General features: G+C 43.1%; 1 protein-coding gene across 8 annotated transcripts in view; it reads left to right on the top strand.

Annotated features, from left to right (window-relative positions):
• Positions 1-26,762, top strand: part of MTF2 (metal response element binding transcription factor 2) — a 144,908-nt gene that overhangs the window by 58,869 nt on the left and 59,277 nt on the right. For all 8 annotated transcript variants that reach the window (XR_003858958.1, XM_029618303.1, XM_029618301.1 and 5 more), the window contains 2 exons: positions 13,327-13,394; positions 22,977-23,147. Coding sequence is in view for 7 of the 8 variants with exons in the window: in XM_029618303.1 (XP_029474163.1) it covers positions 13,327-13,394; positions 22,977-23,147 (239 nt within the window). In the remaining variant the exon portion in view is untranslated. The remainder of the gene's footprint in view (positions 1-13,326; positions 13,395-22,976; positions 23,148-26,762) is intronic.

Raw genomic sequence — 26,762 nt, 5'->3', positions numbered from 1 at the left:
CAGCGGGCTCGAGAACTGACGCCGGCAAAATTGAGCGTCAGATGTCAAACCCGCTGACAGCCGCCGCTCCTGTCAAAAAGGCGCTAGGGACGCGCTAGTGTCCCTAGCACCTCCTTTTGCCCGTTTCTACCGCCGGGCCTCATTTGAATACTGTATCGCGCGCACAGGTGAGTGGCCTGTGTGCGCGCCGGGAGAGCGGGCATTCGCCCGCTCTCCTGCGGACTTTACTGAATCGGCCTGTTAGTAAAGACAAGGCTGGAAACTTCCTGGGAATCAGGTCATCCGAATGCCTAAATCATGGCGCTTGGAATCTGAAATTCAAAAAAGCAAAAGATAAAGGAAAGAAAGCAAAACATATATATTAACTTCAGCTAAAAATAAAAAAAACCCAAACTAGACAAAATAGAGCAAACTGGGATTAAAGGCAAAGAAAATAAGCAAAATAGCTACAAAAAAAACCAGAAAATAGTAAGGAAAACATTTTTCCTGGCTCCTAAAATTTTTTGACTAGTCCCTAAATTTTCTAAATATATTTCCACCGCTGAATAAATATGCCATTCTTCTAGCCAATATTTTTTCAGCACTGTACTACTTACTGCCCATGTATTTCGTTACTGCCTACACAGGCTTTACTCTTTTAATAGCCTCTCCTTTTCAAATGCTTTGCGTGCTGAACTTTTACTTTAAACCTTAATGTGTTTAACATAGTTGTATCAGTCTATATGGCAGAGGGAAGAATTCAAAATAAAACGTTTATCACAATACTATGCTACTTAGGAATGTGAATTGTGAGCAAGATTTGCTGGGTACTTGAGATCTGCCTGGTTCTTGTTATCTGAATTGTCCACTGATGAAGATAGGATGATGGACTCAAAGGAAACTTGGTCTGATCCAGCATGGCATATCTTATGTAATTCAGAGGTGGAGGATATAGCCTGTAAGTTTTTACTTCCTCTTTCAGTGAGGGGAAGAATTCAGAATATTTTTATATAGTGCTTTACAATCCTATAGGGTTCTCAATGCATTTTACACTCGTACCTTCAAGAACACATCCAAGCACCTTGGAGGTAATTGTCATTGCAGATAATTTTCATAACAGGAATACTGAACCATTATCTCTGAAGTGGAAAGGGAAAGAAAGTATGTTATATAGCCAGGGGGGGATATATTTTTTTAATTTAAAAAAAAAATGTACATTCCTCTTTTTGGCACTTCAGGTATTGTAAGTATTTTCCTATCCCTCCCTAGAGGACTTAGTCTTAACAGGGTCATTTTTCAAATCGCATTAGGATGTTAAGGCCCCAACGTCCGTGATAATGCCATAACGCATGCATTATTTTTTGCATTATGAGATGGGTATGCAGATTTTGAAAATTTAGTTGAAGGGGAGGAGTTTGGATGGAGTTGATGAAAATGAGGGGTGTTGAATGTTGTGTGTGATAGCGTTAATGCATGTTATCACACGTTTTAACACCGGAAATAACTACCTTTTTTCACTGGCGTTTATGCTGTATGAAATGACCGAACAGGCATTTGCGAGGAGGAGGGTCAATTAGGAACTCAAGGTGAGGTTTTGGTGGTGGTCTAGGGTTTGGGGGGCAGTTTTACATGCACAGTCAGAGGTACGAACAGCAAAGATGAGATTTTTACAATATATATATTTATTTATTTATTTATTTAACTCTTTTCTATACCGACCTTCATGGTTAAATAACCATATCAGATCGGTTTACACAGAACGGGGTATACTCTCGCCCTAGCTTGATGTATTCTTTACCTAGTTGTTGTCAAGCTAGGGCGAGAGTATATTGTACAAATCTCATCTTTGTGTACCTTTCCTCACTCCAAATCACATCAAAGCTTCACTGATGTGTGCTGTGCTGTTCGTACCTCTGTCTGTGCATGTAAAACTGCGCCCCCTCCAAACCCTAGACCACCACCAAAACCTCACCTCGAGTTTCTAGTTGATCCTCCTACAGTGGTATAAATAATTGACTAATCTGAGAGCCTTATAAAGAGTCTCTCTCCCTCTCCAGGAGCAGCCAAAAACATGGAAATGCCTGTCTGGGCACTTTGCAGCTTGATAAGTGAAAATATCGTGGGTGTGATAAATTTCACGAGCGTTGTGGTCCAGGCCCCTTTTTTTTTTTTTTTATCATGGGCGCTATTTATGCAAAATTTATAGCAAAATGATTAATCTAGATGTAAATTTGTAAAGTTACTTGCCCAAGGTCACAAGGATCAGCAGTGGGATTTGATTCCTGGTTTCCCTGGTTCATAGCCCACTGCTCTAAACCACTAGGCTACTCTTCCATTGGGTATATATAGAATCTCAAATGCTTCCTAGCGTGTAGCCAGATGGACTCAGGACCAATAACTTATGTGCTCCCCTGCTAGCAGATGGAGACGGAGTCAGGTTTCAAAGCTGACATCACCCTAGGTATATCCCTGCAGTGACCTCAGCCATTCAGTATCTCTCCATCTCCTAGCAGATGTGGACACACTATCCCCACACCAGCAGCAGTGTTTAGCAGGATTGCAGCACTAGTTTGAAGAAGAAATTTAAACTTACCTCTAAATTGGGAAAAAGATTGAGCCCCGCTCTTCTGCAGTGATACCTAAGGGGTCCTTCCCCCAATTGAGAATACCTGAGGTGATTTCCAAGATCCCTCAGGTAGCTGGTAGCCGGTTCTTGGCATGGACTTTGCTGCTGAAGCTGCTGAAAGGCAGCAGGTGCAGGAAGCCGAGCATGGCGGTGATGGCCCAAGCCCTCTCCCTCCGCAGCCGGAGACAGTATCTGTACTCAGCCAGTAAGTGCTGAGCCCAGGTAAGTAGAGAAGAAAGAGACGTGGAAGGGTTTTGATAAGTCTTTCCTCCGGTCGTCTTGCTCGGCTTTCACGCACCAAGGCGGGTTTGAACATGCTCCAGAGGTGCTAACCAGCTGAACGCACAAGCTGCAGAGTTCTATGGCCCCAGCAGCAAAGAAGCACAAGCGACACTCCCTTTGTGCTACCTTTCCAAGTCTGGCCCCTCCCAGTTGGAGGATGGGTCAGCCACAACCTTATCTGGTAGCACTCTGGACCTATGCAATTCTGAGGCTGCATCCTTCCCGGGAGAGGGCAGTTCAATGGCCCCTACCTCAGTTCCTCCTGGGGTAAATATGGATCCGGCAGCCTTTTCTTAGTTGGAGTTCTTTCAGAGCCTACAGGTTTTTGTTCAGGCGCAGTCAGATGCTGCACCTGCCTGGTCTGAGCCCCCAGCTGGGAAGGCCTCATTCAGCCCTATCAGTATGCATCGGGACATGCATTGCCTCACCAATGGTATCCCTGACAGGTATCCATACACCACGGACGACGAAGGAGGACTCGCTGGAGGACAGGGAACTCGCTCCAGGCCTGGAGCCATACCAGACCATGCTTCGATTTTTCCACAAGGATGAATTACCGGCCCTAGTCTCCCAGAACCTGAAGACTCTAGAGTTCTTGGAACGGACCTTATGTCGGAACCAAAGAAGAATCCCATCCTGGTGTCTCTACGGAAAGCCTCTTGCTATTTCCCGATGCTGGAAGCCATCCAGAAGTTGATTGACCTGGAATGGGATGCCCCGGAAGCCAGTTTTAAAGGAGGTCAGGCCTTGGAGGCCTTGTACCCTCTGGACCCGGAGGCCAAAGAACGCCTGCATTTCCCAAAAGTGGACGCCCTGGTCTGTGCCATCTCTAAGCGTACAACTATCCCAGTATAGGGAGGAATGGCCTTGAAGGATGCTCTCGATAGGCGGTTGGAATCCATCCTTAAGCAACATTTCGACATGACAGCAATGACACTGTAGATCATTTCCTGTTGTGCCCTGGTGGCTCGTTCATGTCTGCTTCTCTCAAAAGAGGCAGATAGCTCAGGGTGCACATACCAGAGAGGCGATCAAGCCCGCCATGGCTTTCCTAGCAGATGCAAGCTTGGACCTAGTGCATACCTTGGCCAGAGGAGTAGCTTCAGTGGTGGTGGCCAGAAGACAGCTATGGTTGCGAAATTGGTCAGTGGATGTGACCTCTAAGGCAAACCTCACAAAGATGCCCTTTAAGGGGGGATCCCTCCTATTCAGAAGTGAATTGGAAAAGCTAGCCAGTAAGTGGGGTGAATCTTGAATGCCTCGACTACTGGAAGATAAGAAAAAGAGGTCACAGCACCCCTCACCCATGAGGGGTTGGGCCAGGGGCTCCCAGCACTTCCGGCCCTACAGAAACTTGTAATTTCAGACATCTTGGCCCTCGGGAAAGTCTGAGTCCTTTCGGAGTCGACAACCAAAAAGAGGGGCGGGTTTGGCTCAGGTTCGACCCAAAATTCCCAGTGAAGTTTGGCCGACCCATCCATGGGACGAGGAGATAGGGGGCCGACTATCCCTCTTCTCTCAGCGGTGGGTCAAGATCACGTCTGACAAATGGGTACTGGACATCATACAAGAAGGATACGCTCTGGAATATCACAGCATTCCTCGGGACAGGTTCTTGATGTCATCTTGCCACTCCCAGCACAAAAAACTGGCAGTGGAATCCACGTTAAGGCTCCTCAGTCTGAGGGCTATAACCCCGATACCTATACCCCAAGTAAATACAGGGCGTTATTCCATCTATTTCATTGTACCCAAGAAGGAGGGTTCATTCCGACCCATCCTGGATCTCGAGTGTCAATAGTCATCTGCGGATAATTAACTTCCGCATGGAAAATCTTTGCTCCGTCATAATGGCCGTACAACCAGGAGAGTTCTTAACCTCCCTGGACTTCTTGGAGGCCTACCTTCATTTTCCAATCAGTCAAGACCACCAGCGTTTCCTACACTTTGTGGTACTAGGCCGCCATTATCAGTTCTGGGAGTTGCCCTTCGGCCTGGCAACCGCCCTCCGAACATTCTCCAAAATTATGGTGGTCATGGTGGTGGCTTTGAGGAAAGAAGGGATTCTGATGCACCCTTACTTAGACGACTGGCTGATCCGGGTGAAGTCTTTGGAAGAGAGCCTCCAGGTGACCAGCAGGGTCAGGTCCCTCCTACAGGAACTCGGTTGGGTTGTGAACATGGACAAGAGCAACCTCAAGTCCTCCTAGTCCTTAGAGTACCTGGGAGTCTTGTTCGACACCAAGCAGGACAAGGTCTTCCTCCCTCCCTCCCTCAAGGATAAGGAAGCTGATTTACCAAGTGTGTCGGTTGACTAACACAATGCGCCCCAGATTGTGGAACGATCTCCAGGTCCTCGGCCTGATGGTGTCGACCCTGGAAGTAGTACCGTGGGTGAGGGCACACATGCTGCCACTCCAACGCTCCCTGCTGTCACATTGGAGCCCACTGTCTCAAGACTACTTGATTTACCTCCACCTACTGATGGAAGTATGTTCTCTGCTCCAGTGGTGGCTACAGGAAATTCACATAAGCAAGGGTGTAAGCCTGTCCCCACCAAACTGGATAGTCCTCACCATGGACGTGAGTCTCTGAGGGTGGGGAGCAAACTGTCAGGAATTGACAACCCAGGGGCAATGGATCCAGGAAGAGGCGCTGGAACATAAACCGCTTGAAAGCATGAGCGCTCAGATTAGCATGTCTGCAGTTCAGCAACAGGCTCCGGGGACAGCCAGTCCACGTGATGTCAGACAATGCACCAATGGTAGCCTACATCAACCACCAGGGAGAAACCAAAAGTCACCAAGTGTCGCTGGAGATAGACCCCCTTATGGAATGGGTGGAGTTAAAATATACAAGGAATCTTGGTCTCTCACATCATGGGAAAAGACAGCATCAGAGCACACTTTCTCAACAGGGTTTATCTGGATCCAGGGGAATGGGCACTGTTGACCAGATCCTTCCAGCTCCTAGTAGATCGCTGGGGCTATCCATCCATCCATCGACTTTCTGGCTACATCTCACAATGTGAAGATCCTCATTTCTTCAGTCGCAGACAAGATCAGCGCTCCCAAGGGATTGACTCCCTTGTCCAGACCTGGCCAGAGGAGGCAAGATCTAACACCAGTGAGGATTAGTCCTTCTGGTGGCCCCGGATTGGTCCAAATGCCTGTGGTATGCAGACATGCGGAGGCTCCTCATGGAGAGCCCCCTATGCTTCTCCCGCACAGGGACCTTCTCCAACAGGGTCCGATTCTTCAGGAGAACCCAACTCGATTTTTATCTTAGGGTCTAGCCCTTGAGAGGGCTCGCCTGATGAAGCGTGGATATTCAGCAGCTGTAATCTCCACCTTGCTCCTTGTGCGGAAGTTCTCAATGTCCCTGGTGTACGTACGGATCTGGAGAATATCTGAGGCCTGGTGCAAGAAATGCGGAGTGCCCCGTGAACAACCAAGATCCCCATGATTCTGGAATTTTTACAGGATGGCCTGGACAAAGGATTGTCCCTCGACTCCTTGAAGGTCCAGGTGGTGGCTCTCTCCTGTTTCAGGGTGAGGTAAACGGAACCTGCCTGTCGATGCAACCAGATTTGGCCCATTTCCTAAAATGGGTTAAACACCTCTGACCTCCCTTAAAGTGGCCAGTCCCCCTATGGAACCTCAATCTAGTATTGGATTTTTTTATCAGGACCTTCCTTTTGGCCCCTGCGCAGTCTTTCTCTATGCCTATTAATGCTGAAAACTGTATTTTTGGTGGCGATATGCTTTGCTCGTCGCATCTCTGAACTACAGGCGCTGTCATGTCGGGGGCCTTTCCTTCACTTTACTCCAGGAACAGTACAGCTTCGCACCATCCCCTCCTTCTTACCAAAGGTAGTCTCAGAGTTTCACCTGAACAAGTCCATTTCTTTACCATCCCCTGATAGACACAAGGGGACTGACGTTTAAGTGGCTACCACCTCCTATGCCACTTAAATGTCGGTAGGTTTTTAGTACAGTATCTGGAACATTCAGAATCAGTGCGCAAGACAGACCGCTTGTTTGTTCTTCATGGGGGAAGAAAACAAGGTGAAGTGATTTTGCGAGTTACCATAGCTTGCTGGATCAAGGAAGTGATCACAGGAGCTTATGTAGAGGCAGGGAAGCCTTTACCCCTTCAGGTTAAAGCTCATTCCACTAGGGCCCAGGCAGTATCCTGGGCGGAAGCTAAGCTACTCCCTCCCATCGACATCTGTCGAGGGCGACGTGGTCCTCCCTACACACCTTCTCCAGGTTCTATCGCCTGGATGTCTAGGCCTGAGAGGACACAGCTTTTGCAAGGGCAGTGCTAACCGGACCGCGGGCAGCCTCCCGCCCCATTCGGAAGTAGCTTTTGTACATCCCATTGGTCCTGAGTCCATTTGGCTACACGCTAGGAAGTGGAGAAATTACATACCTGATAATTTCATTTTCTTTAGTGTAGACCGATGGACTCAGCATCCCGCCCACGGCTGCCCATGAACAGTACCAATGAATCGCCCATGATGTGAATCTCTATTCCATGATTTATGGGTAAGCCGTCGCCCTATCCCTAGATGAGTGCATCTATAGTATTGCTGGGATTCAGCGCTTATGTTTGAGTACAGTTGTTGTCTCCAGTTTTTAATCAAGTTATTAGGTTGTATCCAAATTCTAATCAAGTTTTTCAATAGCATGTCCACAATGATTTTGAAGAGAGTACTGAATGGCTGAGGTCACTGCAGGGGTATATCTAGGGTGACATCAGCTTTGAAATCTGACTGTCTCCATCTGCTAGCAGGGGAGCACATAACCTATTAGTCCTGAGTCCATCTGTCTACACTAAGGAAAACTAAATTATCAGGTAAGTAAATTCTCCAATATATATCACTCAAATGATAGAAACTTTCAAATACCCCAGAGGTATACATCAGGCAAACGTTTTTCAGAGGAAAGAATGCCCTAAAACACATTTACAATAATAAGCTTCATCGGGGAAGACTCAAGAGCAACATCAGAAATCTGGAATGGCTGCCCAGTAGAATTGGTGGAACAAAAACAGTAACTGAATTCAAGAAGGCATGCAATAAGCACAGAGGAGCTATAGTTGGCGAACAATCAAAGGAAAACCATAGATCAACTGAGATCCATAGCATTGCACCAGAAATAAAATTAGATGGCTCTAATGGTTCTCCTCTGGTGCAATATATGTATCTATGCCAGCGGCTACATCTACCAGCTTATTCCTAGTTCCACGGAAGGCGGGTATGAAGTTTCACTCTTTGCCTTGAGGGGAGGGGGAGGAGGATGAGATCATGGAATGGCAGGGGGTGGGGAGTTGGGAGGAACAAGAGAGTAATGGAGATCTTTTTAGCCCATCTTGTCATCCCTCCATCTGGAAGAGGCAAGCACCACCCCTGTCAGTGATGTTCTGCCAGTTGTTATCCAGGGGCTCTTGCCAGCTCTATTCCACTTGGTAAAATAGCTCTCTTCATAAAATAATTTAACAGGAGCTCCCTCTAGCTATCAGTGCATAAGTTGTTTGCCTAGTTATTGACTGAATATTCATCATCACCTTTCTTGAATATGAGCCAGTGACATTGATGAAAAATGTCATTAACCAATTTTGTAACTGCTTGATCAGTTTTTGCATTGTCAAAGGACAAATACTTATCCCTTGAGAAATACCCATTAACCTATTTTCTCATTACAGTGTTGATTTTTGCAGAGAATAGACTAAATACAAGATACTGATGTAAAAACCTAGGCCTGATATCAAATGACTGCTTACTGTGCTCAGAGCCTTTCTGGTTTCCTGTGGTAGATTTTTCAAGATTCTGTAGCAAGAGTTAGCAAATTATGTGGCAGGTTTTTAAAAATTCTGCAGTAATTATGTAACAAATTTTGCATAAAGATTCACAACTCTCAGTATGCAAAAATTTTTTATTGAAAACCTTTCACATTGTTTTAAACAATATTTAAAGTATGTACAAATACAAAATGTTTTATCAAGCAAAGACATCTTAGTTACAAACTTTTAACTGTGAAACGCCACTTTTGTTTTGAATTGAAATAGTGTAACCATCCTTTTTATATTTTCTTGAGAAAGTCCTTGTCTTTCTGAGAGTATAAGCTTATGCATGCTGAAAATTACTACTGTGGAGTGCAGAATTCCCCTTGTGCAGAATTTCCAGTTTCTGCAACAGAATCTGGAGTGGGCCCCAGTGACCACGAGGGGAGACCATTTGGTTTGCGGCAAAGACAGAGCAGGCCCCAGTGGCTGCAAGTGGAGCCCATCTTGCTTGTGGCGAAGATGGAGCAGTCCCTGGTGGCTGCAAGCAGAGCCATCCTGCTTGCGGCAAATACGATAAAGGGCCCAACAACCTCGAGCAGAGCCCATCTCATTCACAGCGAAGATGGAGCAGGCTCCAGCGGCAATGAGCAGAGCCCATCCCGTTTGCAACAAAAATGGAGGTGGCTCTGGTGGCTGCGAGCAAAGTCCATCCCGTTTGTGGAAAAAATGGAGCAAGCTCCGGCCGCCTGAGCAGAGCCCATCTCATTCGCGGTGAATATGGAGCAGGCCCTAGCAGCTGTGAGCAGAGCCCATCCCACTTGTATTGAATACAGAGCAGGCCACAAGCGGAGCCAGTCCTGGTTAGAGTGAGTCTGTGTGTAGAGTCTTGTGTCCCTCAAGCCAAAACTCCACTAAGAAATAGAGCTCTTTCCACGGCAGGTCCTTCTCATTGGAACTCACTTCCACCAGACCTTAGACAGGATCCCTGCCATCAGTCCTTCAAGAAAAAACTGAAAACTTGGCTATTTAATCTAGCATTTCCCTGATTTCTTACTGTAGACTTACCATGACAAATTTGATTTGTTTGTTCTTTTGTATTATTTCCTCCCTCTAATCCTTCCTTTTTCTGGTCCCTCTGTTCTTCTTTTTCCACCTTCCCTCTCATCCCCTCATCTCTCTCATAATTTATCCTCTCAGTTCTCCCTCGATACTTCCATATGTTTTTTTTTTTATTTTTAATTTTTTTAATCCCTCTTTGGTTTTTCTGTAAGGCATCTGGTTAAGATGAATAATTCAAACTCCATATTTTATTATTGTTCCTACAGGTTTTTCATGTTTGGATGTTCTTTGTTACATCTAATGCTTTTCAAGCAAGTTTAATTGTTCAATGTAAACCGATTTGATTTGCATCTAATGCAAGAAGACCGGTATATAAAAAACCAAAATAAATAAATAAATAAATACTGCAAGGCTTTGTGTAGGAGTGGGGATGTGTGAGAACTTGTGTGCAAGGATGTGTTGTGTGTGTGTGTGTGTATGAGAGAGCATATTTTGAAATTGCCTGGGTGTGTGTGCCAGAGAGAGGGAGGCTATGTGAGGAGATTGTGAAGGAGTGTGTATATGTGTGAGAGACTGGGAGCTGGTATGTTTGAAAAAGAGATTGTGTGTATGTGAGGGAGTGAGGGTGCTAGCTTGCTTGTGAGAGAGGGAGCCTGTTGAAGGTGTGTGTGTGAGAGGGGGAACCTATGTGTAGGGGGTGAGTGTTTGAGAGAGATAAGTAGCATGTGTGGGTGTATGCAAGAGAGAGGGAACCTGTATAAGGTAGTGTGTGTGTGAGAGAGAGGGAGCCTGTATGATGGGGTGTATATGTTCATGAGAGCTTGTGTGTGTGAGAGAGGGGCTGAGGGAGCCAGCGTGAGGGGCAGTACTAAGAGAGGGATCAAACTCTGGGAATGCAGTTACAGTGGAAGTTGAGGGGAGGGAAGAGAGTGGAAGGTGGAGGAGTTGGGGCCTGAGTGGGAAAAGTGAAACGAGCTGGCCAGTGGAGTAGGAAGAGAGAGTGGAAAGGGCTCTCTTACAGTGTACTTCTAGAGAAATTCTGCTCAAAATATTTAAAACTGTGCATCTTTAAATAATTTTTTTCTATATTACATTTTAAATTAATTACTTAAAGACTGTCATATATATTTTATTTTAACTAATAGAAAATGTGCAGAATTTTGCAGAATTTAAAATGTTTGTGCACATAATTTAACATTTTTGTGTGCCATATTCCCCCAGGAGTAGAAAATGCCTTCAGCAACAGCAGTTTGTCATGCTGTTAATTACACCAAAAAAAATGTGAACTTATATTGGACACAGTAAAAAACACAAAAAGGGGTTGATTTGGTAGAAGTTTGAAACTTGTCAGCAGTAGCTCCAGTCATGGTTTCTATGAATTGAAATTAACACCCTATCTGTTCACTGTTGCAGACTTCCAAAAAACAGCTACAAACGTATAGAAGTATGGTTGGTCACATATACAAGTTCAAGTACCTTTATATAAAAATGAAATTCTTTTTAAAGGGTTATTACTCCATCCAGGAGTTATATCAAAATCATGTTTGGTTTGGTTTATGAGCTCTTTGAGGGATCAGATATTCTGACTGCTTTCTGTGTTCACTGCAACTTCACTTCCTTTCTGTTCCCATCAGGATGTGGAGAGGAGGGGACAACAGGATAGGAGGGGCTAGATCGTGGAACAATGTACTACTTCTTTCTCCTTCTCTACTTCAGCTTCAGCCCCTCCTCTGGTTCCCTGCAGGCTGATTGCAAGGCGAGGGGGCTGGAGCAGGAAGTAGAGAGAGAGGAGCTGAGATTGAAGGCAGGCATCTTGTAACTTTCTTCAGAGGACTAAATTAGGAGTTGGGAAAGCTTTAGCAGGTTGATACAGTAAAGTGTGCTCAGCTGAGCACACTGTTTAACATGCGGTTGGACGCACATTTTTGAAGTGCACCCACTATCCCTTATACTATAAGGGGTTTAGCATGTTGAAAATGCATGTCCACCCCCCCCTTCAAACTAATAATGCTCATCATATGCAAATGCATGTTGATGAGGCTATTAGTAATGCACCCAGGATACTGAAAAAAAATGTGTGGCCAAGCCGCACATTTTAGGCTCAGAAATTGCCTGCCCAAGGCCTGCATCAGTTTCTGAGCAGCCCGAAAGTATACAGAAAAGCAGAAAATACTGCTTTTCTGTACACCCTCCAACTTAATATCCTAGTGATACTAAGTTGGAGGAACCAAAAATGTTTAAAAAATTTTTTTTTTTTAAAGATTAAAAAAAAAAAAAAAAAAAAATTGTGCCAGCCGGTCAGGTTAGGTAAACGGATGCTCAATTTTACCTGAGTCCGTTTTCCTAACCTGTGGCTGTCAGTGGGTTCAGAAAACAGATGTATGTAAAATTGAGTGTCTGTTTCCTGAACCCGATGACAGTCACCTCACTTGGGTTTCCGCTAATGAGGGGGCGCTAAATACAGGATCATGCGCATTGGAAGAGCGGGCACTCAACATGGATTGCCTGTTCTCCCACGCTTCTTATTGTATTGGCCTGTAATTTGTTGTTTGTGCAGCAACAGGCTAATTATATGGTACTGCCCCTGCCCCACAGCTGCAGAATTGCAAGAGCCTGGGGACACTATCCTGTTCTTGGCAAATCTTGTATTACTGTAAGCTACAGGTTTCTGTCCAGTTCTTAAATTTGGCAACTGTGGACAAAATCCCAAAGATGTTTTTACAGAAATTTTTGCTTGCACAATTTTCTATGGATATTTTTCCTTTCCAGAGCAAATAATTGAGCCAAAGATCAGCTCTTCCAAAGTATACCAGCAAACTAATTTAAAGGCATTTTGTATTTTGTGTTTGAAATTTGTTTGAAATATGTTTATTAGAATAGTAAAAAGGATAGTACAAATTTCAAAATACAACCAACAATTTAACCCACAAATCAATACTGACACATACAAATTGTAGGAGGTTCATAATTGACCCCATCTCCCTGCCACCCCCCACCCTACCCCCCAAGTGTTTATTTGTTCAACCAAATAAAAGAAATGAAACAACCATGGTGAGTGGTATAACTGCATACAATGAATACACAGAGGTAAAATTGTCTCAAAGAGCAAGAGAGCAAAAGAAATATAAAAACACGACATAAAGAGCACAAATATCTCCCACATACTAGAAGGTTACCCCTTTAAACACTTAAACACTTCTTATGTAGAGAAAGATAATTGTTGCGTGCACACCAAATTGCCTGACACATACCTTGGGACTTCGCCTACTCTCCCCTAACTAGATTGGACTCTAACTGGTAAACATCTATGAATGCAATTTTCTACCTCTCCAGAGAGAGCCCTAAAAGCCTCAGCCAGCATTGTAGAATCAATCGCAAAGCTACTAAACAGCCTTTGATAAGCAGCAAAGTATGACAGGAATGTACAGCAGAGTCATGAAAAAGTATGCCCAGTTGGAAGACCAAGAGCATGTAGGAACCTGAATTAGATTTAAAAAATCTAGGGTATAAAAATCTAGGGTATAAAAAGTCTAGGGTATAAAAATTTATTTAAGAGATGAATAATAAATAATTTGCTATACTTTGTGCAGCTGGGAGAGACACCAAAATCTGAAAGATATGAACATATTCTGGAAGCACTAAATGAAAACAAGACCATGTAAGTTTTGTTAATAATACATTATATGATTTTCCATTTGTTGTACTAATTATTCTAGTACTTTCCAAACTCTTTTTAAACTTATCCCAAATATTGTTTGCTTTTGATGGTTTTTTTTGTTTGTTTTTTTTTTTTTAAAGCTAAGGTCTTCAGTGTTGACTTTTGTGTGGTAATGAAAATAATGTGCAGTTCACAATGTGTGAATTGGTTGGATAACATCTTTTTCCCATTGATAGCAGGGCAGAATTAGCCATGCTGTCATGGAAACTGTCATTCAGGACCTGGGAGGCAGAGCTTTCCAAGCAGAGGTTAGAGTTTTGGTCTCTGCGGCTGCGCATGTGTTCCCGCGCAGGAAAATAGAATCTCCTCGGTCTGTTTTTTCTGCGCACAGGATCGCACGCGGAGCTTCATTCTCCTCAGCGATTTTTTATTTTTTGAAGAGAAATGTCGAAAAAACAGAGCAGGCCGTCTGGGTTTAAACCCTGTTCTTGTGGAAAGATCATATCCATTACCGATAGACATGATGGGTGCTATTGCTGCCTCGGACCTGACCATAATCAAGGCGAATGCGAGCATTGTGGCCGCGTGTCACCGAGGGCCCAGAAGCAGCGCCCACAAATTTAAAGATCTAAAGAGCGGCATTGGGGGATCCTATGCCCCGCCATCAGAGGCGCATTCTTCTTCGGGTCCATCCAAACATCAAGCCCCAACAGTCAAGAGGGCCTCATCGTTGGATCCCAAGATCTCCAGGCCTGGAGACAACTTGGAACCCGTAGGTAAAGGGAAGAACAGAGACCCTCATAGGTCTAAGCAGGCCCATGAGAAGGTGTTGGATATGGGACGGGAATCACAGCCAGAACATGCGACCCATAGCGGAGACCATGTACCTGGTCTGTGAACCCCCACAACTCCGAAGGCAACAACACATCCAACGCCGAAGCTCAAACATTTGACGCCAAAATCGAAGCACTTGGCGCACCCGGTGCCGAAACCGACGCACGACGCAGAAGAGAAGGCATTCGTCACACAGCAAGTCCCACTCAATGCATTCCACCTCACACTAGTCAACGTCGGCTCATACTCATTGATCACCATCACCAGCGTCGCAAGACACTGATAGGTCACGAAAACATTGACAACTATCACTGGAGGCTGGGACCAGCCGTCCGAGGAAGCATGCTACGAATTCTAGCGGACGCCAACACCAACATAAAGAACATAGACATGGAGATGGGGACAGAGCGTAACAAATGGCTAGCCCACATCTCTCAGACTCCAGTTCGTCACACCGTGAATTAACATCAAGGGCTACTTCTGCCTCTGAAGCAGAATGGGTGCATGTACCCTCTTCCTCCTCTTCACACCGGATCTCTGAGAAATCACAATCACGTTCATGTCCCTTGCGTGATGATGTGTCACAACCACTGCCTAAAAAGAAGAAAGACACGAGACATACCCTTCCAGTGAAGACAGGGTCTTTACATCCAGATTCTGACATATTAGGCTTAACAGCGCCTCCGTCAAAACCTGTTCGCCCACAAATGCCTTTGCAAACACAACAAGCATTCTCCCATTTGTCTGAAGCATTGTCCGGTTTCTCTGAGTCTCTTCAAACCACATTCAAATTACATCGTGCATTCTCCTTGAGTTCTCTGGAAACACCACAGGCCTCGAGAGAACCATCACCAGAGCCCACAAAGTCACCACAGACGTTCCTGCCTTCATCACCGGCTCCCAGGCCTCTTTCACCCTGGGACTTAGATTCCCCTCAATCCTCACCAAGTTCTTCCACCGGGTATCCGTCAGACCCGCCAGAACAACCACAGGAACCATATTCACCACCCGAGGATTTGTCCTATCCGAAATTTCTAGACAAAATGGGAGCTATATTGCACTTAGACATCCAGAAACTCCCTGATCTGAGAATGGAGACACTAGGGCTCTTAAAAATTTTTGATGTCCCGGGTGAACCAACCTCTTTTCCTCCGCAGGAAGTGCTTGACAAAATGCTTGAGAAATCCTGGGAAACTTCTTTCTCGCTTCCCGCTGTCTCAAGGAAAACTGATTTAAAATTCCATATACGTAAGTCGTCTCAATATACTTTGCCACAGTTACCACATGCGTCCATAGTGGTTGAGTGTGCTATGCAGCGTTCTAAAAAATCTAAACTGCATGCCTCTAACCCACCTGGACGTGATAATTGTTATTTGGATGAATTTGCAAAACGAACATATCAGAATGCCATGCTAGCCGCTCGTATAAGCATCACCAGTTCTACATGGTGCAATACATGTATGAATGTATTCAGGCAACAAAAGGGATGCTCACCTCCACTGTGGAGCCAATTCCACAACCACTCCAAGGATTGGAAGAGTGTTCCAGGCACCTGCTTCAAGCTGTGTACGAGGGGTTTGAAACCTCGTCCAGGGCCTCAGCTCGCAGAATGGCATGGTTCCGAGCTAGTGCAATCAGGGAAGACCTGCATGATAAACTGGCCAATCTACCATGCACGGGAGATAATGTATTCGGAGACCGCTTCCAGGAGACTGTTATTAAACTAAAAGATCAAGGAATAGCCGTACAATCCCTGACTGCTCTGTCCAACTACTCGTCCTCTCGACGCTACTTTGGGGCTTCTCGTCATCAGCAGTTTTCCCGCCGGCCCTATAGGTCTTATCAACCGTATAGGCCCTCGTCATACCAAACGTATCAACGGCCACAACAGCAACACCAACCACAAAATAGAAGAGGCAAACCTCCAGTTCCGTGGAACCTCAACATAGTTCTTGAACAGCTTATGCTTTTCCCGTTTGAGTCCATGGACTCAGCACATATTAAATACCTCACCATCCTCGTGGTGCTACCTGTGCTTCCGATACAGGAATCAACACTACCAATACAGAGTTCCTCCATTTGGCCTATCAGAAGCTCCCAGAGTTTTCACCAAATGTATGGTGGTGGTGGTGGCGGCACACCTCCAGCAACGAGGTATGAGAATCTTTTCATACCTGGACGATTGGCTTCTAGTAGCCTCGACTCCGGACACACTAATCGAACATCTTCGACAAGTGATCAATTGCTTGGACGGGTTAGGACTTGTAGTCAACTACAGTTCATTGGAGCTCTATTGGATACCACACGCAGCAGAGCGTTCCTGCACGGAGGACAGGAAACAGGAGATGCGATGACTCCTGCGCTCTCTCAAAATGACACACAAGCCTTCAGCACGACACATCCTGACAATCTTGGGTCACACGGTGGCAGCCATTTTCACGGTGCCCAACACCAGACTACATATGCGTTGTCTGCAATGGGGATTGAAACGTCAATGGAGACAACACTTGCAATCGTTGATGAAAAATCTAGTGCTCACTTCCGAAATGACAAGGGATATAGACTGGTGGCTCATCAAGTCAACACTGTCCAAAGAGGCGTTGTTCAGACTTCTCCCACCCAATGCAGTGCTTACCACCGATGCTTCTTGAGAGGGTTGGGGAGCACATCTGGATCTCTTAGAAACACAAGGACTGTGGTCGCCACAGGAAAGAAACTTACAGATAAACTTGCTAGAACTCAGAGCAATTCGGAACGCCTTGCAAGCATTTTGCTGCCATCTGCAAGGCCACAGAGTCATGGTCTACATGGACAACCAAGTAGCAATGTTTTACATAAACAAGCAACGAGGGTCCGGTTCATGGTCCCTATGCAGAGAAGCGCTTCTAATCTTCGAGCAAGCACATCAGCATTCGATCCAATTACAAACAACATGCCTTCTGGGAGTTGTCAATACCAGAGCAGACAGATTGAGCCGAATATTCCATCCTCACGAATGATCACTCAATCAGTGAGTGGCTCAAGGAATATTCAACCAATGGGGAGTTCCAACGATGGACTTCTTCGCTACAGAGATGAATGCACAAGTTCCTCGTTTCTGCTCGGTATGGCCCAGTCAGAAAAGGACTGCGCAGGACGCCTTTCTCATTCTTTGGACGGAGAGACTAATGTACGCCTTTCCACCCATACCTCTCATTACAAGGACAATACAGCAATACATAGTGGATGCAGCTCAACTAATACTAATAGCCCCGCTTGGCCCAGACAACCGTGGGACAACTACCTCTTACAACTCTCCATCGAGGACCCAATTCAATTACCAAATCAACCGAATCTTCTAGTACAAGACAGGGGAAACCCTTCTCCACCCACTCCGCTCGTCCTTTCATTTAACAGCGTGGAGGTTGAACGTTTTCTCCTGACGGAACAGGGTATATCCACTGCAGCCCAAGATGTCCTTTCGGAATCTAGGAAGCAATCAACTAGGCGGAATTACAGTTTCAAATGGAAGCATTACTCCACCTGGTGCATATCCAAGGGAATTCAACCTTTAGACTGTTCACTGGAATCGCTTCTAGATTACCTCCATACCTTGTATCCCATCTGGTTTGGCAACATCCTCAATCAGAGTTCACCTTAGTGCCATAGCAGCATATCATAGACCACATAGCGGTCAACCAATTTCCATTCACCCATTGCTATCTCGTTTTCTCAGGGGTTTATTGCACCTTTGGCCACCAACCTTGAAACCACCGGTTCCATAGAACCTGAACATTGTCTTGGAACATCTCATGCTATTCCCATTCGAACCAATGAACTCAGCCCACATAAAATACCTCATGTGGAAAGTAGTCTTCCTTGTGGCAGTAACATCCACTCGAAGAGTTAGCGAACTACAGGCCTTGGTTCACTATGCTCCATATCTACAATTTTAGCACCACAAGGCAGTTCTCAGAACTCATCCAGCCTTTCTCCCAAAAGTAGTGTCACAATTCCACTTGAACCAATCAATAGAACTACCAACATTCTTCCCTAAACCTCATCTCAACAATAGAGAATGCTTGTTGTACACACTGGACTGTAAACGAGCGTTGACATACTACAAGGAAAGGACACACTCAGACTCCCGTGCCTCTCAATTATTTGTCTCGTTCAACCCAAATGCACCGGGACTGCCGGTAGCCAAGCGAACAATCTCAAGCTGGATTGTGCAGTGTATCCAATTCTGCTATGAGAAGCAAAGGTTGCCTCTACCGTCCTTTCTGAATGCTCGTCAGGGCAGTAGCTGCATCAATAGCACATCTGAAACACGTACAATCCGTGGACATTTGCAAAGCGGCTATGTGGACAGCTGACAATGCCAAATTAGGGCTAGCAGTCCTGCAGTATCTATCAAAGTAACCATGTCGACTACCACCATCACGTGGGGACAATAAGTATTTATCAGAGTGTGTGATCGGGAGCTTGGGACTCCTTTCTCTTGGTGCTCACCTTGCCAGCTTGCCTCCAGAACATCGAGGCCTTTTCGTGTGGATTACCTGCTGCTCCAGCTGTCCCTCCGGTTCCCAGGTACACCGCGCCGCTCGGTTTCCCCCCACGAGACGGACTCCGCCCATAAACATCATCACCAGGGCATCGAGGGGGTTATTTGAGCGGCGCAGGGAACCACAGGCGCCGAAGGGGCTCGACAAAAGGGAACGCCCCTTTGTGAGGCCCTTCGTGAGGCCCCTTGGTGAGGCCCATCTGTTAGTCCTCTCACGATAAAGCCCAACATGGAATCCAGCCCGTTTTATAGATCAGTACCTTCAATCAAATAAGATTCCAGTCATGATCAGTCGACGAAATTATGAATCATATAATCACAACATGCAAACAATGAAAATAAGAGGAAAAAGAAAACAAAGCTCAAATTTAATAAAAATAGAAACGAGCAAGTCAACAACTCTGAACAATTGTTTATTTTTATCATTCATACTGATAAATATTCAATCCATTCTTAAAAAAACACCAATTATAGACGATATGTTAAATGATTCAACTTTAGATTTCCTAGCCATAACAGAGTCATGGCTAAAGAAAACAGATACTGTTATACTTAATGAAATTGCGCATGAGAAATATAATGTATTTTCTGTACCTAGGCCAAGTCGTAAAGGTGGGGGTTTATTACTGATTAGTAAAAAAAAGTCTAAATCTGAAAAAACGAGTATTAGATTGTCCAGATAATCATGAAATTGCCCTATTTGAGTCAGCCTACAGATTTGTCTAGTGTATTGTCCACCAGGTATACTTGAAGCTGATATTTCTCCAATAATAGAATTTTTAACGTTTATTTAAATCCAGAAAAATCTGTAATTTTGCTCGGTGATTTTAATTTGCACATGAACTGTATGCCCAGATCATTAGCCTGCAACACATTAGCTGAAACCTTACAAGCATTAGGCCTTAATCTAGCCTCCTGCAATATCACTCATAAAAAAGGACATGCCTTAGATTTAATTTTTACCAACTCTAAGATGTTAGACAATCAAAGGTTAATTATATCCCCAGTGCCCTGGTCAGATCATTTTTTAATAAAAGCAAATATATCCTTCCACAAAACGGAGAGAAATGAATCGATGGCTAAAACCACTTTTGAATACAGAAAACCCTATGATATAGACTGCCTATCTGCTGAACTAATGGACGTTTTTGACAAAACTGAAATGACTAGCTGTGAGAATATAACAACTGCATGGTATTCTACTATACAAGAAGTAGCAAATAAAATTAATCCCATAAAAACAAAAGTAGTAAAAGACTGCAAAAAACAAAACCCGTGGTATAACAATGATTTTAAGACAAATCAAAGTCACATTAAGAAACAAAGAAAGAAAATGGAAAAAAATTCACAATATCGTGGACCTAACTAATTATAGAGTACATTTGCTTACTATAAGAAAATGATTAATAATACAAAAAATTCTTATTACAACACAAAAATCCAAAGATTTGCGAATAATCCAAGAACCCTTTTTGACATTGTGACCAAATTGATAAATGACCCTTCTAAACAGGAACCCATTCCTGAATCACGATGTAATGAGATAGCGTCATTCTTTAAAACAAAAATTGATAAGCTAACTGAGGCTCTAAATAAGATCCCAGCTCAGACAATTAAATTGCCTAAAAGAGAAATAATTCAATGGACGGATTTTGAATATATAACAAAAATCAAAATTGAATGCCTGATTCGGAAAATTAATACAGCAAACCATCCTTTAGATGTAATTTAATACAGCAACACTAAAACAATGTATTGACTCAATAAGCACGTTCTTACAAACCGTCATTAACCAATCTCTGTCAGAAGGACTGATGCCAACAATATTGAAAAATGCAGTTGTAAAACCACACTTGAAAAAACCTGATCTAGATGTTACAGTATTAAACAATCTCAGACCAGTTTCAAATTTATGCTTCTTGGCAAAGCTGATTGAAAAAGTAGTAAATAATCAACTGAACGAACATCTAGAGAATAATAACATTTTATATACTACGCAACATGGTTTTCGTAAGCTATTTAGCACAGAGACATTATTATTGTCTTTCTCAGATTTCATTCTCAGAGGCTTTGACGGAGGTCAAAGTTTTGTACTAGTTATGTTAGATTTGTCAGCTGCGTTTGATACGGTAGACCACGAAATTCTTCTTAACAGGTTGCATGACATAGGGTTAGCAAACACTACATTAAAATGGTTTAAATCGTTTTTAGAAAATAGAACATTTACTGTGAAGATAAAAAATAGTTCGTCAGAGAAGATAAGATTAGCTACTGGAGTTCCGCAGGGTTCAGCACTGTCGGCAACTCTTTTTAACGTGTATCTTTTACCTCTTTGCCATTTGCTAACCGGAATGAGCCTGAATTATATTTACGCAGACGACATACAGTTAATATTTAACATAGACGGTGATATTGAATCTACTTTTAGAATGATTAATATGTACTTAAAAATTATAAGTCAACTCCTTACTCAGATGAAATTAGTACTAAATATGGACAAATCCGTTTTTATGGTTTTAGACAGGAAAAATTTTAATTTAGAAAAAAAGATAACTCTTGATGATCAAACTAGTTTTAATTTGACAGATATATCCAGGAATCTAGGATTAATTATTGATTATGAACTAAATTTTAAGGCACACGTATCTACAAAAGTCAAAGAAGGTTTTAATAAATTGAGGCTATTGAAACGCCTTAAACCTTTGCTGTCATTTAACAATTTTAGGTATGTTTTACAAACATTAGTGTTTACAGGACTGGACTATTGCAATTCAACCATGCTGGGACTCCCTAAATCTACCCTGCGGCCTCTTCAGGTCATACAGAATGTTGCAGCAAGGCTATATTAACAAACACGAAGAAAAGAGACCACATTACTCCAGTATTGAAATCATTACACTGGTTGCCATTAGAGTATAGAATCAAACATAAAGCATTATGTATGATACATAAGATAATATATGAAGACAAAAACAAATGGCTGAACTCTACCCTCAAGCTACATGTGCCTCAAAGGGATCTCAGATCCTATAATAAAGGATTATTATCAATACCAAATATAAAATCAGCACGCCTGAGTGAGGTTAGAGACAGGGCAATTTTGGTCGCAGGACCGAAACTTTGGAACAGCTTGCCTCCAGAGTTGAGAATGGAGGAGGATTTAAAACGATTTAAGAAAGACCTGAAAACCTGGTGCTTTCAAGAAGCTTATGGAACCGAGATTTAAAAGATCATTGAAAGCCGGACTCCACACGAAATTTTTCCTATTTTTCTTATCTATTGAGTTCCCCTTTTTTAGTTTTTAAGCTTTTAATATGATGTTTAACTTAACTAATTATTCTTATTGTTTTATTAATATTATTGTATTTCATATTTCTTACTTGTTTTAGCTACATTGTAAACCGTAAAGATAGAATCATGTGTTCTGACTCACGGTATATAAGAAATGCATAAATAAATAAATAAATGGCTAATTCAGCCCTGCTATCAGTAGGGAAAAAGCAAGTTTGCTTACTGTAAACGGTGTTTCCGAAAATAGGATGAATTAGCCATGCTGACCCTCCCTCCTCCCTGGTTAGTCGACCTTCTATTCTGCTACACGTAAGCTTAATTACAGACTGAGGAGATTGTTTTCCTGCGCGGGAATACATGCACAGCTGCAGAGACCAAAACTCTAACCTCTGCTTGGAAAGCTCCGCCTCCCGGGTCCTGAATGACAGTTCCCATGACAGCATGGCTAATTCATCCTGCTATCTATGGAAACACCGTTTACGGTAAGCAAACTTGCTTTTATTCAGCTGAGGTGTAATAACTCTCAACACCTCACTAATCTTTTTCTTCCATTTCCCTTTTTTTCTTCACCTCCCCGCATGACTGACTGAGCAGTAGGGCTGGGAGGGAAGTCTGAGACTATGAACCACTCACTGCGGAGCAGGTACAGCTCCTGCAGTGGCAGGCATTCCCCTAAGGCCCAGGCACATCATTCTCACCATGTGCCTGAACTCTACCAGTTCTGACAGACTGAAGATTTAATCACAGGATCACAGAAGTCCATTGCAGTGTATACTATGATAGTCCACCTAGAGGGCCAGCTTAGCTTGGGGTGTTACAACTACAAGCTGTAAAAATGTATTAAATTCTTCACTGTCAAAATATACAATTATTCTAGTTCTGTTTATGAAATTGTTAATATGTCAATCTCTTAGGTTTATGTCTGGAAAAGAAATAAAGAAAAAAAAGCATTTGTTTGGCTTAAGAATTCGTGTTCCTCCAATACCACCTAATGCTGCCATTAAAACAGAGAAAGAACCAGAAGGAACTTCTCATGAGTTTAAAATCAAGGGCAGAAATTCATCAAAATCTATACCTGTTACAAGGTAACAACTAATATATCTTAGATTTGTTGTTCTATAATTAAGATGTATCAGTACATGCAGTCTGCACTTCAGTTCCACCATAGAAGCTAAAATGTTCCAGTTTCTCCTAACCAAAAGCTGTTCAGTAAAAGTCTTTGTGTCCCAGTGTATTTTGGTAGTGTTCAGCACTTGAAAAAATGTAAATATTTTTGTGGTGGGGAAGGGAGATGGACCAGCTTAATGGCTTAGTAGCAATGTTGTTATACCTAGTGGAAGGACTTGGATTTGATTCCTAATCCCGGTTTCCGCTCAGGCCAGTCAGAGGTGAGGATGTTGTCATGGCAGCATTTACAGCTCCTAAGGGGCAAGGAGACCTGCTTACCACACCATAGAAAACCTACTTGTTGGTACTTGTGCAGAGTGCTAGAGGGAATTGTGGTTGGTACCTCTCAATTGGTTGACTGTTTAACTGTTGCTGTGATGGATGGTCCAAATGGGAGGTAGTTAAATAGAGAAGGGAGAACCTAGATAGCTGTGCATGAAAGTTTAAGGTGTTGTGGTCAGGACTGCAATGTCTGTTTGAACTGGAAGTCCAAAGAAACAGAAGAAAGTTGTCAAGCAAAAAATGGTGAGGTGGATTTATAATCTGTTTATATACTTTAGTAATACAAATATAGTAAAATACCATCTGGCTGTGGTTTATCTCCTTTACCTTTGGGCTTATTTTCTGATCTCAGCTTCAGAGTTCATTTGAAGAGTAGTCCTGAAGACAGGATGTCATGTGACTCTGCAGCAAGGCTGTCATGTTGATCAAAAAAACTAAGAATAAAAATATTGTGAAGAGTAAAAGCTGTAACAGTTTAGCCACATGTGCAAGATCTTTTATTGTAATGTTATAATGCTTTATTTTTGTTATTTTTAAAACTCGTTATATAATATTACACATTTTGACAAAATAAACTTGCTACACAAATATTGAGACTAAGAAATACAATAAGGAAATACAAAATATATTTTATTTAGATTTTTTTATATTCTGCTTTTTGGCACTTCAAAGTGTACATGTTCAGGGCGGGATACAATATAACATTCATAGTTAATAAAACAAGGCACCAAAAAATTACAAACAATTATAAAACGTACATCGCATAGTTCAAAAGCTTAAAACATAATATCAATCTTTAAATGCTTGTTTAAATAAGAAAGTTTTCAGTGCTTTTTTAAAGAACCTAGGATCTTTCAGGTTTCTAATTTCGTTGGGCAATGAAGTCCAAAGAATCGGACCCGCTATCGAGAGAGCTTTTTCCTTGGTTTCATTGAGATGTGCTATTTTAGGGGAGGGAATATCCAGCAGATTTTAATTTGCTGAATGGAGTGATCTTACCGGAGTGTGTATTTTCATAATTGCACTTTTCCATGGGGCATGTACATCGTTAATGAGGGAGTGGATAATCGTAGCCAATTTATACTGAATTCAGAACACTATTGGCAACCAGTGAAGTTGATGTAATACTGGAGTAATGTGTTCATGGATTAGTGTGCTAGTTAATAAATGGGCAGCAGAGTTCTGAATAATTTGTAAAGGATGAATAATGTAATTAGGCAGACCAATGAGTAATGAATTGCAATAGTCCATACTGCAAAATGGTATGGAAATTTGTGGTGTTGAGAAATAGTTTGTCGTACTAAATTCAGTTTGTGATATATCATCTGTATTAAACTTTTGACGTGAGCATTCATGCTCAATGACTGGTCAATTTGGATGCCAAGATTTAGTACAGTTTCAGTCATTGGAATACATTGGCCATTGAGAGAGTTTGGATGGAGCGTTACATAGAGGAAATCTTGTTAGATGTATTATTTCAGTTTTCTGAATGTTTAATGCTAATTTGTTTTGGCTTAGCCATTTTTGGATAAGATAATTGGTCAAAGCATGTTCAGTTTGCACCCAAGTCGATTTAATTGTGTGTCATCTGCATATGGTTTATAGTATAATCCCAGACTCGCCAGTATTCTGCATAAAGGTGTCATATAGATTTGAACAACACTGCAGATAAGGCAGAGCCCTGAGGTACTCCAGAAGTTACTGCCTGCCAGGACGAGACATTTTATTTATTTTTATTTATTTCTTTTGTATACCGACATTCGATCGAGATATCACATCGGTTTCCAGATAACAGGTTGAATAGGGCGAGAACTGCCCTATTTTTACATTGTAACAAGATAACAATTAAATTAATTTAAACAATAAAATAATATACCATAAGAAACATTGCAACAGTTGTATATATAAATGTGAGTATAGAGTTGTGGCATATAGCCTATTTACAAAATGTACAATATGTCTTGGGTACGGGTAGAGAGGGGACAAGGATATGGGAGGAAAGGGAGGGAGGGAGGGAAAGGTGGGGGGGGGTGGTGAAGGGGGAATGGGGTGTTAAGCGTTAGTGCAGTGTGGTAGTCAAGTGGGTAGGCTTTCAAGAACATGTATTTTAGTATGGTGGGGTTCAGGAGGGAACGCTTTTAAGAACAGCCATGTTTTGAGACATGGGATTCTACCTTAACTTATATAGAGCGATTTGAAAGAAATGAAATGAGCCATGCTAGGTCATGTCCAGATAGTCCTAGTGCCCTCAATTGAGATAGTAAAATGCCATGGTCAGTTGTATCGAAGGCTGCAGAGATGTCCAGCAAAACCATTATGAATGATGTACCATGTTCAAATAAACAAAAGTCTGAAGATGCCAGCCCCCAAGCATAAAGAAGCAAGGAGAAAGCAAAAACAAAGGATAATAGAGGATAAAAGAATGCAGATAATGCAACAAACAGTCTTAACAGATGATTTGGAGAAATATATATTCAGTACATAATGAATTAGAACAAAATGGCAGTCCGGTTTGAAAAGCACTGCTGGCGCAAAACTTCAAAGTAACTTCAGCAAAAATCCCGACAAAGGCCTTTATTGTTTCGCCTGAGAAGGCATCATCAGGGGGCAAACTTTCAGTCAGATTATTCTAGCGTCAGTATGAAAAATGCATGCACTTCCACTATTACAGCAGGTATTTGTACAATTTTAGCATGGGTTTACTTAAATCTATATCAGAGCCTTCCTCCCATTCAGGCCTATCCTGTAAAGTGCGGCCGTGTTTACCCTGCTCCTAAGCCGCTTCTAACTCACGTTTCGGCCGCGTTAGCCCTTCCTGCGATCCCGAATCCCCTTTAACCTACTCCTACCGCGTCCTAAATTCCCCGGGTAACCCCTTCCGCCCGCGGCATGCATATTGCATGCAAACGAGCGAATTAGCGCGATATTGCATGCAAACGAGCCAATTAGCTATTCCCCTAGCATCCCGTAACCCGCGCCCCGACTAACGCTACCTTTCCCTGCCGTTTTGTCGCGCGTTTAACCTGCAAATTTACCGCCTACCCTGACCCAGGCGGTAGAGGCATGGGTAAGGGTAGGTGGCAAGCTTTCCCCCAGCCCCCGCTCACCTGCCCCGGCCGCGATCATGGGTGCCGGTCTCCGTGGCAGCCCCAGTCCTCTCCCCTCCTCCAGAAGCCAAAAAAAAAAAAGCGAAAAAAACGTTGCAGCCCCCCTCCGATGTCCGGACTGGGGCTGCCACGGAGACTGCAACG

This window comes from Rhinatrema bivittatum, chromosome 10 (assembly GCF_901001135.1).
Source record: "Rhinatrema bivittatum chromosome 10, aRhiBiv1.1, whole genome shotgun sequence".
In the NCBI taxonomy this organism is placed as follows: domain Eukaryota; kingdom Metazoa; phylum Chordata; class Amphibia; order Gymnophiona; family Rhinatrematidae; genus Rhinatrema; species Rhinatrema bivittatum.
This window is presented reverse-complemented; position numbering and strand designations above follow the sequence as displayed.